This window comes from Penicillium digitatum, chromosome 4 (assembly GCF_016767815.1).
Source record: "Penicillium digitatum chromosome 4, complete sequence".
Taxonomy (NCBI): Eukaryota; Fungi; Ascomycota; class Eurotiomycetes; order Eurotiales; family Aspergillaceae; genus Penicillium; species Penicillium digitatum.
Genome location: NC_089387.1, coordinates 1,738,153 through 1,754,693, shown reverse-complemented (window position 1 = coordinate 1,754,693; position 16,541 = coordinate 1,738,153). Strand labels below are relative to the sequence as shown.

The 16,541-nt window shown below is 50.7% G+C and overlaps 8 protein-coding genes across 8 annotated transcripts; 3 read left to right on the top strand and 5 right to left on the bottom strand.

Moving 5' to 3' along the window:
* Positions 1 to 1,189: 1,189 nt before the first annotated feature.
* Positions 1,190 to 2,698, bottom strand: Pdw03_0585 (Cytochrome P450; the record flags this gene model as incomplete). The annotated part of the gene is made up of 4 exons (XM_066099654.1): positions 1,190 to 1,649; positions 1,730 to 2,085; positions 2,445 to 2,548; positions 2,599 to 2,698. The coding sequence occupies 4 exons, from the start codon at positions 2,696 to 2,698 to the stop codon at positions 1,190 to 1,192; spliced, it is 1,020 nt and encodes a 339-aa protein (XP_065957381.1).
* Positions 2,699 to 3,274: 576 nt separating this feature from the next.
* Positions 3,275 to 4,308, bottom strand: Pdw03_0584 (Amidohydrolase family protein; the record flags this gene model as incomplete). The annotated part of the gene is made up of 2 exons (XM_014680356.1): positions 3,275 to 4,197; positions 4,248 to 4,308. 2 exons carry the CDS (start codon positions 4,306 to 4,308, stop codon positions 3,275 to 3,277), a joined length of 984 nt encoding a protein of 327 aa, XP_014535842.1.
* Positions 4,309 to 5,009: 701 nt separating this feature from the next.
* Pdw03_0583 (Glucose-methanol-choline oxidoreductase) lies at positions 5,010 to 5,919 on the top strand (the record flags this gene model as incomplete). Its single annotated transcript, XM_066099653.1, has 3 exons — positions 5,010 to 5,153; positions 5,306 to 5,762; positions 5,810 to 5,919. The coding sequence occupies 3 exons, from the start codon at positions 5,010 to 5,012 to the stop codon at positions 5,917 to 5,919; spliced, it is 711 nt and encodes a 236-aa protein (XP_065957380.1).
* Positions 5,920 to 5,976: 57 nt separating this feature from the next.
* Positions 5,977 to 7,226, bottom strand: Pdw03_0582 (Polyketide synthase, enoylreductase; the record flags this gene model as incomplete). Its single annotated transcript, XM_066099652.1, has 7 exons — positions 5,977 to 6,009; positions 6,073 to 6,107; positions 6,179 to 6,214; positions 6,309 to 6,410; positions 6,464 to 6,571; positions 6,878 to 6,978; positions 7,036 to 7,226. The coding sequence occupies 7 exons, from the start codon at positions 7,224 to 7,226 to the stop codon at positions 5,977 to 5,979; spliced, it is 606 nt and encodes a 201-aa protein (XP_065957379.1).
* Positions 7,227 to 7,664: 438 nt separating this feature from the next.
* Pdw03_0581 (MFS transporter, putative) lies at positions 7,665 to 9,388 on the bottom strand (the record flags this gene model as incomplete). Its single annotated transcript, XM_014680353.1, has 3 exons — positions 7,665 to 8,663; positions 8,721 to 8,865; positions 8,922 to 9,388. The coding sequence occupies 3 exons, from the start codon at positions 9,386 to 9,388 to the stop codon at positions 7,665 to 7,667; spliced, it is 1,611 nt and encodes a 536-aa protein (XP_014535839.1).
* A 694-nt stretch (positions 9,389 to 10,082) lies between these two features.
* On the top strand, positions 10,083 to 11,591 carry Pdw03_0580 (Carboxylesterase family protein; the record flags this gene model as incomplete). Its single annotated transcript, XM_066099651.1, has 5 exons — positions 10,083 to 10,196; positions 10,274 to 10,593; positions 10,654 to 10,789; positions 10,856 to 11,271; positions 11,510 to 11,591. The coding sequence occupies 5 exons, from the start codon at positions 10,083 to 10,085 to the stop codon at positions 11,589 to 11,591; spliced, it is 1,068 nt and encodes a 355-aa protein (XP_065957378.1).
* A 982-nt stretch (positions 11,592 to 12,573) lies between these two features.
* On the top strand, positions 12,574 to 12,891 carry Pdw03_0579 (FAD linked oxidase, N-terminal; the record flags this gene model as incomplete). The annotated part of the gene is made up of 2 exons (XM_066099650.1): positions 12,574 to 12,660; positions 12,712 to 12,891. The coding sequence occupies 2 exons, from the start codon at positions 12,574 to 12,576 to the stop codon at positions 12,889 to 12,891; spliced, it is 267 nt and encodes an 88-aa protein (XP_065957377.1).
* An 817-nt stretch (positions 12,892 to 13,708) lies between these two features.
* On the bottom strand, positions 13,709 to 16,180 carry Pdw03_0578 (C6 transcription factor, putative; the record flags this gene model as incomplete). Its single annotated transcript, XM_014680351.2, has 2 exons — positions 13,709 to 15,869; positions 15,942 to 16,180. 2 exons carry the CDS (start codon positions 16,178 to 16,180, stop codon positions 13,709 to 13,711), a joined length of 2,400 nt encoding a protein of 799 aa, XP_014535837.2.
* Between the last annotated feature and the right edge of the window lie 361 nt (positions 16,181 to 16,541).

Genomic DNA, 16,541 nt, shown 5'->3' with positions numbered 1-16,541 from the left:
GCGACGTTCCCACGCGATTCGACTTTATATACGATGTTGAAAAACAATCCTCAACGACAAGGCCCTGAAGACGGACTGCCGCATAATCGCCCAACGACCCACTCCAGGCTAATTGACCCAAATCTCATGCATAAAGCAACTGGTGCGCAGAGCCTTGTGTTTGGAAGATTTGATAGCTGGTCTGCGTGTTTCGAGCAATTACGCTCTTTTGAGGAGGGGAAGGAGGCGACTGCGTTCGAAATCTGCCTCATTGACCCCGACACAACACACCGTAGCCCTGTGCTTACCCTCATTCAAAAACTCTTCCTTGTCGGTGATGATCGCTTTCAACTAGTTTGCTCCGCACCGAGTCAATGGTCATCCGAATTTTGCAAAGTCTATGGAGATTAGGCGATAAAACAGTGACCAACGTCACGGAAAGCTTGTGTTTATAGGAGCCTTGTCTCCCGGCATGGTAACTGCCTCCTCATCTTACAGTGCCTAGCCCATGGAAGACCGTATATCTGTGCTAACTAGGCATGATAGGCAACCAATCACAGATAGCTATCATGGGGGCACCTAACAGCACTTCTCTTGTGGCTCTCAGGTTGTTAAAGCCAGACTCATGCTACATATAGGATCAAGGGAGAAACCTGAAAGCGAAGGGGATTTGATAAAATTGTCTAGTGATCGTTTGCCTAGTCTATGCAGTCACCAATCTAGACACTAGATATAGGGACCCAGATAAGAAGAAAGATTTCCATGTTGGGAGGTGAGCCTTTATAACAGAGCCAAGGCGCAGAATAAACGCCCTTGCTCTTGCAGTTGCAAAGTTTTGTCCCGGATGGACGCTGACAAGCCCATAAATTCAAAATGTGCCCATGGATATCAATGATCCTCTATTCCAACTTGGCCATGCAAAGAATGCCCGGATGGATCCAGCACAAATGGATTAGAACTACTACAAACTTAGAGAGCACTGCGCTATTCATCCTTGCAGAGAGCACTACGTGCTCGAGGTACTCTAGCAGCCATGTTGAAAAGAATAAATCAGACTAGAATTCAGCCCTGAAAGCCAAGGTAAAAGCTTGAGGCAAAAAAAAAAAAAAAAGGAAAGGAAACTACGAAAACCAGAAAGCAAACACCAGATCATGGACTTCCCTCACCACAGCTCCATCGAAGATTTGATATCCGCCCTCTTGGCTGCCAATTATCCCTCAGTAAACCGAGAAAACACATCTGCAGTTGCAGTGGCATATTCTCTCTCAATGGTAGCCCGAATGACCTCGTTACGTAATATAGGTCGACAAGGATAATCTTTAGCACAGTACAGGAAGCCATTATGGTACCCATTCATCGGGTCACTGTCCATCGGGCCTTCTCCGGGCTGGAAGTCAAACGCCAACGGCAACGTGGCAACAGCCAGGAGCCTGTTGCGCTCGGCTAGGTGGATGCCAGGACATATCCGGCGTCCAACCCCGTAGCCATAGTGGTCGCGACGCTCCCATGTTCCCGACACGTAGTCGGGAGCCAATTCGGGGGTGTTTGGCAAAACGCTCGGGGATGAAAATGGCAAGGTCGTTTGGGTTGAGACGGATCCATGTACATTCTCCAGGTGTTGACCACGACTACTGTACCCTTGGGGAGGAATTTGCCATCGACCCAGTCGTCTGGTACAGAGGTTAGAAGACGATCATCGTGGGGGGAAAAGAACAGCAACGGAATCAAAATACGAAACCAAAGGCCCTACCTTTCTCCTAACGCATGTGGAAAACAGAGTGGAAGTATAGGCCTCCACCGATGACCTTCCTTGACCATCATGTTGATATATAGCAGTTTCTCAAAGTCTTCCGAAACAGGCGACCGGTCATGGCCGACCACAGCATCAATCTCAGCATACGCTTTTCGCTGGACATCTGGATTTTGAATTAACGCTTGTACGATAGCCGGTGTGAGACTGGAGCTAGTATCCGAGCCCTCTTCCATCAGGACCCTGCCGATGATTGCCAGCTGGGGCCAGGAGAGATGATGTTTCTCTTGACGATCCAGGACCTTATCTATAAAGGTGCCATCGTTATGGCCATCTTTGCGCAGCTGAATCGCCGTCTTCAAAAATGTCACCGTAGAGGGTCTCCATCTGCACGCCGATGGCCTTGGCCCGGTCGATGTAGTTTTTGAACAGCCGCTGTGGCAGCAGCTTCAACCAGGGGAACAGGTCGACTGGTGGGTGTTGCGCCAGTTTCCATCAGTTCCGATCATTCCTCCATGAGTTTGTAAAAGCCGTCGCATGTTGGATCCCTCTCGGTTAGCCGTGCGGATTGTATTTAGCGGTGTTTCAACAGTCTGTATATCGTAGTGATGACGGCCATATTGCCATTTCCGATCTTGAGCACGTATAACCCACCATACTGGGCGGCCCATTCCGTGAACATGAACTCCGCAACACATCAGTGGTAAGCAATTACCGTGTACTTCAATGGGAAGGGGAAATTTGATCGAACATACTTAATCTGGGTGTGTTTCTTGGTGATCTGATGGATGTTGCCGATGAATGGCAGAGGAGGTGGACCTACGTGAATTGAGCAAATCCATTCAGACAACTTCGGAGAGATAGCTTACCAACAGGCATAGTGCTGATCCGGTGGCCACATGTGAAGGCATATCGTACGAGCACGATGGCCGGCAATAAGACCAGGAGGTGCAACAAAAGTGGTTCCATAGTTGATAGGATTTACCGAGGACGAATCTATTCGGGGCATGGATCTATTTAGTATAGATGACAGTGGCATCATCTGACTTCTGGATCCAGAAAATGAGGCGTTGATGCCCAGGTGCTTGATGTGATTGATCACAGTCAACTCGGTTGCTCAAAGGAGTGTGCCCCGACTTACATTCCCCATAGAGAAACTCTCTCCTCTTTCTAATGAGCGAAAATTTTGTATTTGAGTCAACTGACGGTCAAAGTGAAAAGATGTTGTACCCCAAAATAGGGCTTCTTACGATCCCCAGACAGCTGCATTCTTCGAGGTGCAGGGGTAGGGCATGAGGTTGTTGGGACATGTTCCCAGTGAGGCCAACAAAGTCCCAATTCAACTTTCAAGGACGTCATGACCATAGATTGATTGGAACCTTGATGGGACTATGCGGTGCACGAGAGTCTTTCTACTATCATATCCATAGTGTGATGTGATAAATAAACAATCGTTAGATCACCGGCAACATGGTTTCACCAGCCTCACCTCCAACCCTCTTCCAAGAGCTTCTCGTGTACATCTAGAGTTGCCTCCACACGATTTCAGCGTCTCGTCTTATCCCAAATTCTCTTCAAACGCGGAAACAACTCCAATGCCGCGCCACTATCTACCTGTCGCCTGGTGTCCTCGGGTAGCTCATATCCCTCCAGAAAATCCGTGAAACGTTGAATTGCGCCATGCGGCGCATTGGGAAAGTCACTACCAAAGAGCACATGGCCAGGCGCAGCAAACTCAAACAGCGCCTTCAACGTGACCGGGTTTGACGAGATGGCCGTGTCGAAGTAGAATGTCCGAGCCGCCTCCACCAGCTCTTCAGTGGATAGGCCGAGCGTGCGTGGCATCAAGGGAAGCATGGTAGCTGCTCGATGGATGAGATACGGGAGGGTCCCGCCTGCGTGAGAGAGAATGATCTTGCATCCCGGATAATCTTGCAAAATGCCACTGGTCAGCAGATCCATGGCCGCTCGGCCAGTCTCATGAGGATAATCAAACATGGGTTGCGGTAACCATGTGTTGACGAGCTGTGTATCAACCGGATGGGTTGGGTGGATGAAGACCACGGCACCGCGACGGCTGAGATCAGCCCAGATAGGTCGAAAGGCTGCGTGTCCCAGGTAGTTGGGGCCTTTGCCGTAGCGGGTGAACAGCGTGACCCCATCTGCACGGAGAGTAGTAAAGGCGTAGTCAATTTCCGTCAGGACGGCCGCTGTATCGAACAGGGAGGGAACAGAGGCGAAGAAGCCATACTGTCGTGGCTGGGCATCCCGAATAGCAGCGGCAGAGTCATTACAGCTGCGTGCCAGGGCGGCAGCTTTGGTAACATCGGGCTCGATCCCTGGCCCCGGTGCAGTGACGGAAAGAATGGTCGTGGTCACCTTCATCCGTCGTGTCATATCCTGGTCTAGCTCCAGCGTCCATGGAGGAGTGTACCACCCCGAAGGATCACCTCCCGCACGGTCAAGGGCTACTCATGGTTAACCGATTTGCTTTAATTCCATCCCCGATGAGACTGACCTTGGCGCAAAGCCGGAGGGTAGAAATGGTGGTGCACATCGATTTTCGTGACCGTGGTCATTGTGTTAGCACTTCTATTTCCTTTCTGATATGCCAGCAACCAGTGATGGGCTTTTTCTGCTCAAGAACCGATCTTTGGCAGCCCGGTAATCTTCCCCTCTCCCTTGCATGCAGCGACCATTCCAGTTTTCTTGGACAAAATTAAAATTAGAGACCAGTGCGCGACCTCGGAGCGCGGATCAACGGTGTCGGGTGAGTCTTGCAGGGGTTGTTTAACTCCGAACAAACAGCAAGAAAGAAATGTAGAAATACAGCTCTACAATGTAATTGATTTGGACAGAGCATCTTTCCGGAATCTGTACGGAGATGTGCGCTTGGATAAAAGTGGAATCTATGTGAAGGTGCTTATTCCTTTCATCACATCAACCCCAGTCCTGATTCTTCCAAAAGGGGAAACACCCCTCCGAAACTCCTTTGGGTGATCCTCTTCCCCTGTAGCAACACTTTGTCCCTCCGCTACAGTGCTGAATCTCAATTAGACATTGGCGGTGCCACCTTCAGGATTCGAAAATAAACGCTTTGGTACTATTATCCGACCCGAAGGATGAAGCGGTATCCTCCATCCTACTGGAGTTCAAAAATCTGGTTGGCCGAATTAACCTGCGCACGAGCGGCCCAGGGGGAGATAATCGCCTTCCCGAGAGTGCGCGATGTAGCCGTGAATGATCCCCAGGCGGTCACGTTGCCTTCATCGCCAAAGAGATGATCGATGGAAAATGGGCCCCGATCCCAATACAGGCCTACTCGGGTGAAGATGTCGATAAAAGCCTGCGGACCCACATGGGAGTGCGTACCTGCCCAAGGCATGATCCCATGCAGAGTGGGATTGTCGAACGTGAGCGAAGTGTAGGTGCAGTCATAGGTGATAATCTCCTGAAGGAGATTGTAGTCGGGATCCGCCTGAGTGTTGAGCACTTTGGCGAACACCGAGATAGGCGTGCACTCCCAATCAGTAGGGCCATGTGGTGGGGGGCTCGAGGGAATAATTGCCGGGGTAGTCATTCCGAGCAGCAGCCCACAGCGAGGCTGATCCAACCGTGTTGGACACTGGCGATGGCCCCTTATCTCACTACGCCCAGGCCTTTGTGACATGGGCGAAACATGCCTTCTTGGAGATCGGTCTCCAGATACGCAGCGAGTTCCAGAGTGGAGCGCTATTGGGCCAGTACTATGGCCTGTACACGATCAATGCCACGACCATGCATCGTGAGTCGTCTAAGATGTCTTTTCTGCGCAAGGGCCTCGCCGATCCAAACCTCACAGTCTTTCAATCTGCCCTGGCGAAACGCATCCGCTTCCACGGCGCCTGGGCTGTTGGATTTGACGTAGAGACAATGGGCTATGCGTACACCCTTTCTGCACGCAAGGAGATTGTTCTCTCGGTAGGGGCCTTCCAATCACCCCGGTTTCTCATGGTCTCTGGTGTGGGCCCTGCAGTTACGCTGAAGGCACATGGTATTCCCTTCGTGGCGGACCGCCCAGGTGTGGGACAAAACATGCAGGATCATATCATCTCAACGAAGGAGAGATACTTCATAACGAATGCTTCGTTGCACTATTCCAAGGGGAACTCCTCAACCAGACAATCAATGCCATGCAGGTCCGCAAATAAGATGGTATCCTCGGAATCAGTGGCATGCCCGCTGGGACAACTCCAGATGGACTTCCCCTACCAACCTAAAATGGGATTATCTCTGTTGTTCTGGTCCTGTCAGTGTCTCCTCTGTTTGTGTCTGGGTTTTTAAGAGAGGGGAATACGACTTACCAAGAGACCAGTATGCACTTCGATACCACCAACAACTATGATCGTCAGTATCAAACCAAAGCCTCAGGGAACAAACTCTCTTCAAGCCACCCCTAGAAATGCTTACTGGAAAGAATCAACAACTTCCCCATAATACCGAGTCCTTGAATCAGCGGGTGAATGATCTCCGGCACAGGCACCGTAGATCAGAGAAGCACCGCCCAGCTTCTGCAAAGCAGCGACAGGGTTCTACCGACTGGTGTCAATGTAATCATGCGCCCCCAATTTCCGTGCAAATTCCTCCTTTGTGGAGTCGCGCGAGAGCGCCACTACGCGGTAGCCAAACTTGCTTGCATACACTGGAGTTCCAGATGACCGAGTCCGCCCAGGCCCTGGATAGCGACTAACTCACCCTGCGGGATCTTCATGTGGCGCATGTCGTTGAAGACAGTGACACCAGCACATAGCATGGGTGCGTATTTGGCGGCATTGACGTGATCGGGAATGTGCACGGCAGCCTCTCGCGGCGAATGGTACAATATTCGGCATCTACCGTGGTAGGAGGGGAGATATTAGCCTTGAGATTCTATTCCTTTGGGTGTATTGAGGAAAGGGTGATAAAGCGAAAAAAGAGATAAATGAATAAAAGGGAAAGATGTGCATCCGCCATTTCGGGAAATGCCGTTGACTTCCTCATTATCGCACATCTGGAAGAAGCCTTTTTTGCATGCCCCACAGGTGCTTCTCAATTGCATCAGTAGATGTTCTTGTAAAGGAGCCAGAGGCTTTTAAAGTTGAGGAACGCATATCAAACCATCGTGCCCACCATGCCATGCACCTCCAATCCGATCTCCTTCCTTCCAAAGGATCTCGCCCACTCCAACGGCTGCCACGCATCCGATGATCTCATGACCGGGAACGAGTGGACTATAAGAGCACCGGAAATTAGGCAAGGCTTCCTCTATCCCATGACAGGTGGCTCACAATCCTCCTCCTATGAGGTTCGTCTGCGCAAAGTGGTCCGAATGACACACGCCGCATGTTTCGACTTGGACCAAAGTCTCGTCACGTTTGGGTAAAGTCAGTGGAACCTTTTCTAGCGTCAGACTGGCGCCTTGTTCCTTGAAGACAGCCTGCTTGTAGATTCTAGGGGTAGTGGAGCCCATGCTGCGCATTTTGCTGGATGATGGATGGTAGTGCAAAGTAAGAGAGGCGATGAGATGAGGGGAGAGGATTCTATATTTGCATATTTCTTTCGCATGTCTCTATGCTAGTACAAGCTGTGATGCGGAGTCGGAGTTCCGGAGACTACTATAATGGTCCAATGGATATCCCGAGGTTAAAGTAAGAAGAATTGATGATAAACCCTCACAGCCAGATAAGTCTTTAACTGCCATATCAGAAATGTAGACACTTCTCTGCCATTATAGTATCTCCTGAGGTTTCTAACCCCCACTGGCTAGGTACATTAAGATTTATAAATTTAAGAGCGAAGGATACACTTTGAGACTTACCTTGCGCTCAAAAAGAACAAAAAGAAAGGAAACAGCCCAGTCACGAGCCCAAAGCCAGTATAACGTCTGCTATTGATGCCATTCCTTTATGGAAGGGCTCTAGAACCGACGACGAGGCAGCAAGCAAGACGCAACGACGTAGAGAGCACCAGCCGAAATTGCCATTACGTAGACATCACTGATCGAACTCACAATGACCTTCAGGGCTGCTGTTTTCAAGGCCGGGGGAAGTCGCTCCATCAGGGTACTCTGAGTGCCGGCGATGGCACCTTGGATGTCCGCCCGCGAATATCCCTTATCCCCTAACAGAGCAGTGAGGCCGCTGAAGGTCTTGGTTTGGAAAATGGCACTTGCTATGGCCAATCCCAACAGATGACTCTGACCCTGGCCGATGTTCATGAACTGGATGCACTCGGCCACTCGGTCGGGGGTTACAATGGTCATACCCAGTCCCATCAGAATGGAGTACCCATGGACGTTAGAGGGGCTGGTATCCAATCTCACGGTGTAAATCAACACGGCTCCAATGAGCATGAAGACGCCACTCATCAGATACCAGATGATGAAGAAGCCGGTCTTGGGCATGGCATAACCGCACAGCAGAATCGTAGCCACGTAGAAGCAGACGAACGGCAACAGACGGACCGCCGACATAACGCCGGAGTCGCCGTGGACAAACTGGAAGTGCAGTGGGATATAATAGACTGCCACGAAGAGGGCGGCACCGCCACAGGCCATGATGACATAGAGGAGGGTCATTGTGGGGTTCCGCAAGAACTCGCTTGGGAATAATCGGTCCTGTTTGGTGGTTCCCACGCAGAAGTACTGACTGAGCACAAAGGCAATGGTACAGACGGCAGAGACTACGTACAGCGCGATATTTCGGCCATCCTTCCAGGACCATTCGACACCACCAAAGACGATGAACAAGATTGTCGAGGTGTGCATTCCTGCGGAAATGACCGTGCCCACCCAGTCCAGCCGCAATAACTTCTTGAGGAAGCTGCGGCCTTCGCCTGCTGGGCGTGGCAATGAGGGCAGCAGGAATATATAGACAGGTGACATGACTCCAAAAATGACCAGATTGAGATAGAACGACTGTCAACTGCGGTTAGCATACTTGGCTAAAGGGAACGAGAAAGAGATCCCACGGACCCATCGCCATGTGGCCGAACTATCGGAGAAAGCACCGCCAATAATGGGACCCAAAATACAGCCGGTGCCGTAGATCAATCCAAATAGACCCACATACACGGGCTGCTTAGTCGGTATGGTCAGGATGGTACTCAGATTCAGGTTTCTAGATTTCTTGGTTAGTCCGCTCTCCCTGATTTCTGTCTGTCGCGATAAACATACCCCAGATACATACCCGCTCCCCTGGCTCCTGCCCACACACGCCCTACAATGATGGCATTCATGCTAGGGGCACCACCGCAGAGAGCACTACCGGCTGCAAACATTGTTAAACAGCCAGTGAAGAGCCATTTCGTATCGAACACGGCGTATGCTTTGCCCAACGGGAGAATAATAACCACTGATCCCAAGGTGAAGCCCACATCAAGCCAACCCAGTCTTGTGTACTCGTTAAAGTCACCGGCAATGGGAGCCTGGATGTCTGCCACAATGGTATTGTCAAGGCCATAGAGCAAGTTGGTAGAGAAAACGGCAACGCAGACGAGCAGCCAGCGGAATCCTACGATATCCCGGCCCGAGCCTGTCTCCTTTTCGGTTTCTCCCGCTTTGATCGGGATTGACTCGCCCACGCGATCCGGGGTTTGACTTTCGAGCATACTCTCACCTGGCGTCGAAGCGTCTATACTCATGGTGGGAAGCGAACCGAGCGCCACTTAGTCAGCTGTTTGAAGGCTCAGCTATCTAGGCGCCTGCCCAATGGAGTCGTGATGAAGTGAAAATAGAAGGCAGAGATGTAGCTGTCCGCTGGAGGACCTTCGCGAAAGTATCGATATCCATTTTACCCGACCGTACCTGGGTTATTTAAATGTTAGCAGTGCTGGAAGAGGACATTTTGGTGACATTTACCTTTGTCAGTCTGGATTCTGACCAATCGTAGGTTACTGTTTGACTGACTAGCTCCGAATCTCCTTTCGGACTCGGAGCGGGAGTACCCGAGCTCGCCTAAACCAAACCATGAAGTGGGTCCATCTGGGCCCAAATCCATGGATCTGGCCTGGAATTTTTTTTAATCTTTCTCTCGATTTCCAAGGTTTCAAGCTTTTCCAATCTTGGATCGTGATTAGCTAGAATACAGCCTTAGAAATCTAGATCAGCCCTACCCATAGATTGCCTCAGAAACGGAATTTTATATGGAACCCCTTTGAGCCCATCTCCCACTGTTGCTAATTTGGTACAGTTAGAGCGCTTTGAATAGGACGCGAACGACGATATGTGCTGCGCATATATACATGCTATAGAATCGAAAATCTCCAAATAGTGCAACTATGAAATCCAACAAACGTGGGAGCTCTTTGTACGAAGATATCCCGTAGTTCATTCCCAATGCAAATCATCGAATGGGCCGGTCTACTACTGGTCACATGGGGGACAGCTGTGGTAGCTGATTGGCCGATTGTGGACCTGGGTTATCAGCGGCACCAAGCCATTAGTTTTAACGTGAGTCTCGTACCTATGAGAAAAACAAACGGCTTCAAAATCCATCTGTCTGATGATCTGCTATATGATATCCCTAGTCAACCGGTCACTATTACCAATTTTTCAATTTCCGTTATGCCGAGCCCCCACTGAGCCCCTTGCGGTTCTCGCAACCCATCTCCCCACGCTACTGCAGCCGCGAGGTTGTCAATGGAAAGGGACTTGGTTATATCTGTCCCCAGCTTGAAGCCTGTTGGTTGAACGTGCAGGGCAAATTAACCAGCGCAGTGACCGCGGGGTCTACCTTTAATTTCACCGCTGCGTATGACCAGGTCGATCGACATGATGACTGCACCAAGCCGCGGCTCGTCGCAGGGCAGAATCCACTGGAGTCGGAGGACTGTCTGTTCCTCGATGTGTAAGTTCCAGAACAGGTGATAACCAAACAAGGAAATGAACAAGGAACATGAAATGGGAGTGTACCTGTGTTGGTGTACTTCCAAGATGGAGCTTATGTGTCCGGGTCCAAGTCAGATCAGAATCCCTCTGGCTTAATTGCAACCACCGGCGAGGATGGGTCCACCGGCATAATCTACGTGGGAGTCAATTATCGAGTGCGTGGTCTCCCCTCTTTTCCATCCTTATCTTTCAGCGGCTTATCTGCGAATGGTATCAACCAGTTGGGCGTATTTGGATGGTTGTCAGGCCAGAAGTTTTGGTCGGAAGAGGGTTTGCCCAACGCCGGGCTGTACGATGAGCGTCTGGCGCTGGAATGGGTGCAACGGCATATCTCCAAGTTCGGTGGTGATCCCTTACGCGTCACCGTCATGGGCGTTTCAGCCGGTGGAGGCTCGATCACGATGCAACTGACGGCCTATGGACGCGCCATTCGCCCCCCGTTCACCCAAATCATTGCACAGAGTCCGGCTTGGGAACCGGGCACGAAGTCACCGGCTATCGAGGACGACTTGTTGGATTCTTTCCTAACATTGTTGAATGTCAGTAGCTTGGACGAGGCACGGAGTCTGCCGTCTCAGTCTTTGCTAGCTGCGAATTATGAGCTGATGGCATCCCTGGGTCTGGCACACTTTGGCCAGTGAGTATGATTTGTGACTATTGGTTGCTCTTTTCCGTCGTTTGTTCCCTTCACTGCGACAGGCTGTTGATGGAAACTTTGTACCCAATAGTCCCAAGCGACTCCTGCTAGAGCGCCAGGTTGATCCCTCCGTTCGAATGCTCACCTCTTAAACTGCCAACGAAGGCTTTATATTAGCCCCGGCCAATGTCACCGACGATGCCACATTTGACCAGTACGTGGACTTACTGGTTCACAGTGCCAATGCCAGCGTACGCGCTCGCGTCTCCAAGGTGCTCTACCCACCCATCTTCCACGGAACCTGGCCGCATAGCAGTTAACACGAACGGGCGAATCTGCTCTGGACCGAGCTCTCTACCACCTGCAATGCCCGATGTTTACACCAAGCTGTCCCAGCTCCAGGGCATGCGATAGAGTACGCTGTGAGGCCGGTAATGCATCTATCAGATATTATCTCTGTTTTCTACAATAGTCAGGGTTCCGAATGGTCACTGAATGTCATTATTGCACGAGTCGTGTAGCGGCAGATCGTGCGGTTTGTTAAGACGGGGAATCAAAATGGTCAGGGAGACCCCCGAGTGCCTCTCTATCAAAGGCAAGCCCATGTGCTTTCTCTGGGGGATGACGGGATACGTATCAAACAGGCCTTGACTAATACAGACCGATGTGCATAATGGCAGCAGGTCGAGTTTTGATGAACTCAACGGGGGAACAGAACGATTCCCTCGATACATTATGCTGGGACGCGGTTCAGCTCGGATTACTGATGGTTTACAATGCTATCATATGTACTTTCTTGTCGAGACTAACAGTTACCGAAAGGAAAACTGCCAATGAGGAAATCTGAGTATTTTTGCCAAAGCAATTCACGTTGAAGGTCGCAGCAAAATCTGATTTCTGACTACGGAGCTAGGGCTGCTTTAAATTTAGCCTCGTATTTCCAACATTACTTACAACTTATCGAGCCCAATCCGACACAACTGGTGCAAAACGCGCAATATTTGGGTCGTCTTCTCCCCCTTAATCTCATCCAGCGCAATAACTCGCAGCTTACTGATGCCGTCCAGAAGCTTACAGCGGATGGAGTCACGTTCGTGGGCATTTGTCTTAATGTCTCGTCATCAGTCACCGGCAATATCTGGGCTTCATTTTTTTTTGCCTATTTAGCGCACAGCAGCAATGAGTGTGATTCTAGCCACGTAGGCCCTCTTTTCCGTCATACAGGGCAACTTTAGTGTTTCGATATGCTTGCCGACACATGTCCGCTCCAGAAACTGGCCCGCAGGTGCCAATCTTACCGAGATGAGAACCCTGGCAGACCGAATAACGACAAAATGGGTGCCGATTCTGACAGCGTTGAGTCCAGATTTGGGATGCTATGTGAGCGAGGCAAGAAGATAGATCCATAATACGGAGGCCACTAGCTAACCCTTCAGACAGGCGGATCCCCAACAGCCAGACTGGAAGCAGACATTTTATGGTCGCAACTATAATTCGCTGTATACGGTCAAGAAAAATAATGATCCGCTCCAGACATTTCATCCTCCAACGGCTGTTGGTAGTGAAGACTGGCAAGTTGAGGCGGGTGGTCGGCTGTGCCCAGTCACCGGAATGGATTGACCCGACAAGATAGGATACGCTAAGCCCCATGGGAGACATGACAACTTTTTTGGAATTTCATTTTGGCTTAGGGACAAATGGGCCGAGATTCGTTTAGCGCATAGCGTGAGTGAGTGGGAAATTATACCATGTTAGCGTTACAGTTCTAGCAACATTGTCCTATCGAGCTATGCGAGTCACAACAGTAACCTGTAACGAAGCTGGGACTGATATCGCCTAGAAAATTGTTCCCTCTAACCGAAAGACTATCTAGCAATCTAAATCACTGTAGAATTGCAATATTTGGGTTATCTCTTTGCAAGCCGAACTTGTGAGCTCACCTCAACATTCATCTATGAGACTTATCCTTTAGGCCGTCCTAAATTTCCCCCAAAGTTGCTATTTTCTCTAGGCAGGAAGCAATAAAATAGGTGTATTATCCAACATATCCACAATTGTCGTCGTGAATTTCTTGATATGTTCCCAAGATTTAGAGTAAGATTGTAGAGCTGATATTCCATCGACGCTTAACAGAGAAGCTTCAGATTTTGAAGGACAGAGATCGTGGTAAATTCAATTGAACAATGCTGAAACCTATTTAAAAAGATCTAATCCGATAGTATAAAGGGCTCTTCCAGGGCGTAGACGTGCATATATACATTAAATCACATATCGATCCAGTGTGCGTCTTTTCTAATTCTCTCCACCTAGCAGGGCCCGCTGCGTGGTTGAATACTGTAGATTAGAGTTAGAAAGGGCGGTACTCTAAGTCGGACAAACGATCAAATCAGCAAGTTAAAAAAGCCAACAGCGAAGGTAAAAAAGAAAAAGAGGCCAGTCATGAGTTGGTGGTCCAGGAATCCATGATCATCGCGCTGGCAGGCAGCCACTGGACTTCAGCGCCGATGACCATGTCCGCAGACATGACGGAGGGCATCGGCATAGTCTCTGTCGTCCCCAAAGAAGGCGATAGCTCCGGTAGTGGCCCAATAGGCATCATGTCCATTAATTGCATGCGCGTTTCAAAGTTGGGCATTGGTTGATGCTGTGACACCTCCCGGATAGTCGGTGGTAGTGCCCGCTTGAGTGAGTTGGATCGGATCCCCAGTTGCTCGGGGGTGACAAACGAGGTTGGATGCGTCAGCTGGCTGGGATTATGGACTCTGGTGGACAAAGCCTGGTGGGCACGCGGCGCTTGTCGCCGGGTCAGACCCTGTTGGACGTTGTTGACGAGTCGATCGGCCTGGCAACTGACTTCGCGAACGACGTGCGCCGCATTTTTGGCGGCCACAAAGTGATCACTCACGAGGTCCAGCGTGCGAATTGCCGTCTGCAGAGACTTGCGGGCTGAAGGGGTTGGCGGACAGACTGAATTGGCGAGCACAAATCCCAAGGTACATAGGATGGCATCCCATTGGTACTGGAATATAGGCGACCAGCCACGCAGGAGATCAGTTTCGGACAGCACTTGGTTTAGTATACTGGTGATTGCCATCGCGTGGTTCAGACAGGAGATATTGTACCCATCGGTCAGTGGGGTCACAGAGGAGCTCACGGGAGGGAATCGGATGAATGGACGCAACGTTGAGACCACAAGATGGTGATAGTGAAGCTCTAGGAGAAGGCGTTGACGCTGCAGCCAGAGCGGGATATATGCGGACAGATTCAGCGCATCCCGAATGGTAGAGAATGGGTCACCCCCTCCCTTGCGAGGATTACACAGTGACTGCGGCACATTTTGAACCCAGCAATGAATGGACGTCATCTCTTCTCCGAGAAATTCGGCCAAAGTCTCGAGGAGGCGCGGGTCCTCATATAGGTCCTGAACTTTGTCCCCGTTCAGCAATTGGGAACATTTCCGGTGCATTGCTGTCTGCACACCCTGAACGAGATATATGAGCTTTGTGCACTGGACATGGAAGCTGAGCCAGCTGATGTCCTCATGGTTCGTGAGGAGGACTGTACCAGATAGCCGGGCATGCTCGCGATCATCTCCGGGTAGCCCGCAGCTGACATGAGACAGTTGAATGAGTGGCGGTCGACCCAAGGTCATGGAGAGCTGGCTGTCGATCCGATAGAGCGCCCACCAGATTCGGCGTTGTAGCTCCTGCTGCTTGGGGGCGGTCCCGTCCAGCGGGCGAATATGCAGCCGCAGTGCGTGGGCGATTCGCAGTGTGACACCCAGGTTAATATGCGCCGTATTCAGCAGGGACGTGTTATACAAGTATACAATCGAATAGATGTGACTTTGCACAACCATGATGGTGGGACTTTCAAGCTCACTCTGCAGTAGCCTCTGGGCCCTCTGGTAGTAGGTTCGACTGGCTAGATTCGCGTTTTTAGCCTGCCATCCAGAATCTGAATCCCCTAGCTGACTGTCATCACTGACGAAGAACGTGCTGCTGTACTGCATACAGACTGCCAACAACACATCGACCAGGGCGGATGGCTTCCGGGCAGACATTCCGTCCGGGGAACTTGACCATAGTGACTCATAATATTGCTGAAACTCGCGTTCGTCGAGAACAGGATACACACAATGAAAGGACTGCCATAGCAGATTGAGAAAGTGTTCCTCTTGTGACCGGGTCAGGTCCTCGGCCTCCTCGGCTCCGTCCTGGGGCGGATCCGCCTGGCTGGCCGGGCTTGCATCCCATCGAGACGGTTGATGAGACGGGGCAATATGATGAAAGCGTGCCATGCAGGCCTCCAATTTCGCATCTTCGATTGGCTCGTTGAGTACTTGAGAGAGATGGCGACTGATTCGGGAAACAAAATACGAAGACGATAAGGGCCCGTAGTGAATATGCCCCATCTGCTGGAGACCTTGCCATCCTTCTGTAGTATTGGTGAGCTCCGCAAAGTCGAACGAGGTGTGGGCAGCCTCCGACAGAGGGGGCGTCGCGAACCCTGTCCGTGGTTGGATTTCCGCGGCTTCTTTAAGTTTCACAATCTGATCCCGAAGATCCTCGACTTTACTTCGTAACCGTTGCATCTCTCTATCGATGTGTATCAGCAGGCCGTTTACGCCCATCCCGATGCAATGAGAGAGATGAAGATTGGCTTCCTACCGGTTTGCAGCCGGCAGCGAGGTAGCCTCCTGTGGCTTTGTGTTGCTGCAAAATCCCCCTCGATTCAGGCAATTTTGACATGGCTGTTTGTCATCGCATCTGACACGATTGAGTCGACACCAGTCACAGGCTCGCGCGACCTGATTGCGCTTTGGTCGTGGAGCTGTCACAGGCGTGGCCGCTCTGTCACGGGAGGCATCGATCGTGGTATCGAAGTTGACGGAGAAAGTGGAGTACATTACGGAGGAGGGCAAAACAAATCAGATATTCATTCAGACCAGATTCATTCAACTCCAAATGGCGGTCGAAGCCTTAAAAGTGACTTCCCTCTGGACTACTTGAGAATTGATGAAGACTTGACGAGGATTTGGGGATTTGGTGGGGGGGCGATAGATGGCGCAAAGAAGTGCAGGAGTTGACGTTCGACGCCTGAGGTTTCAATGGGCAAACTGACAAAAGCACAAGCAAATGCGCAGATGACGGGCTTTCCTGTACATAATGAGACTTGCATGAATCACCCAAGAAGGGAATCGGACGGGAGAGAGAGAAATGCCCCCCTACCCAGGTACCGACCATAATTCCACTAACGTGTCATCTAGT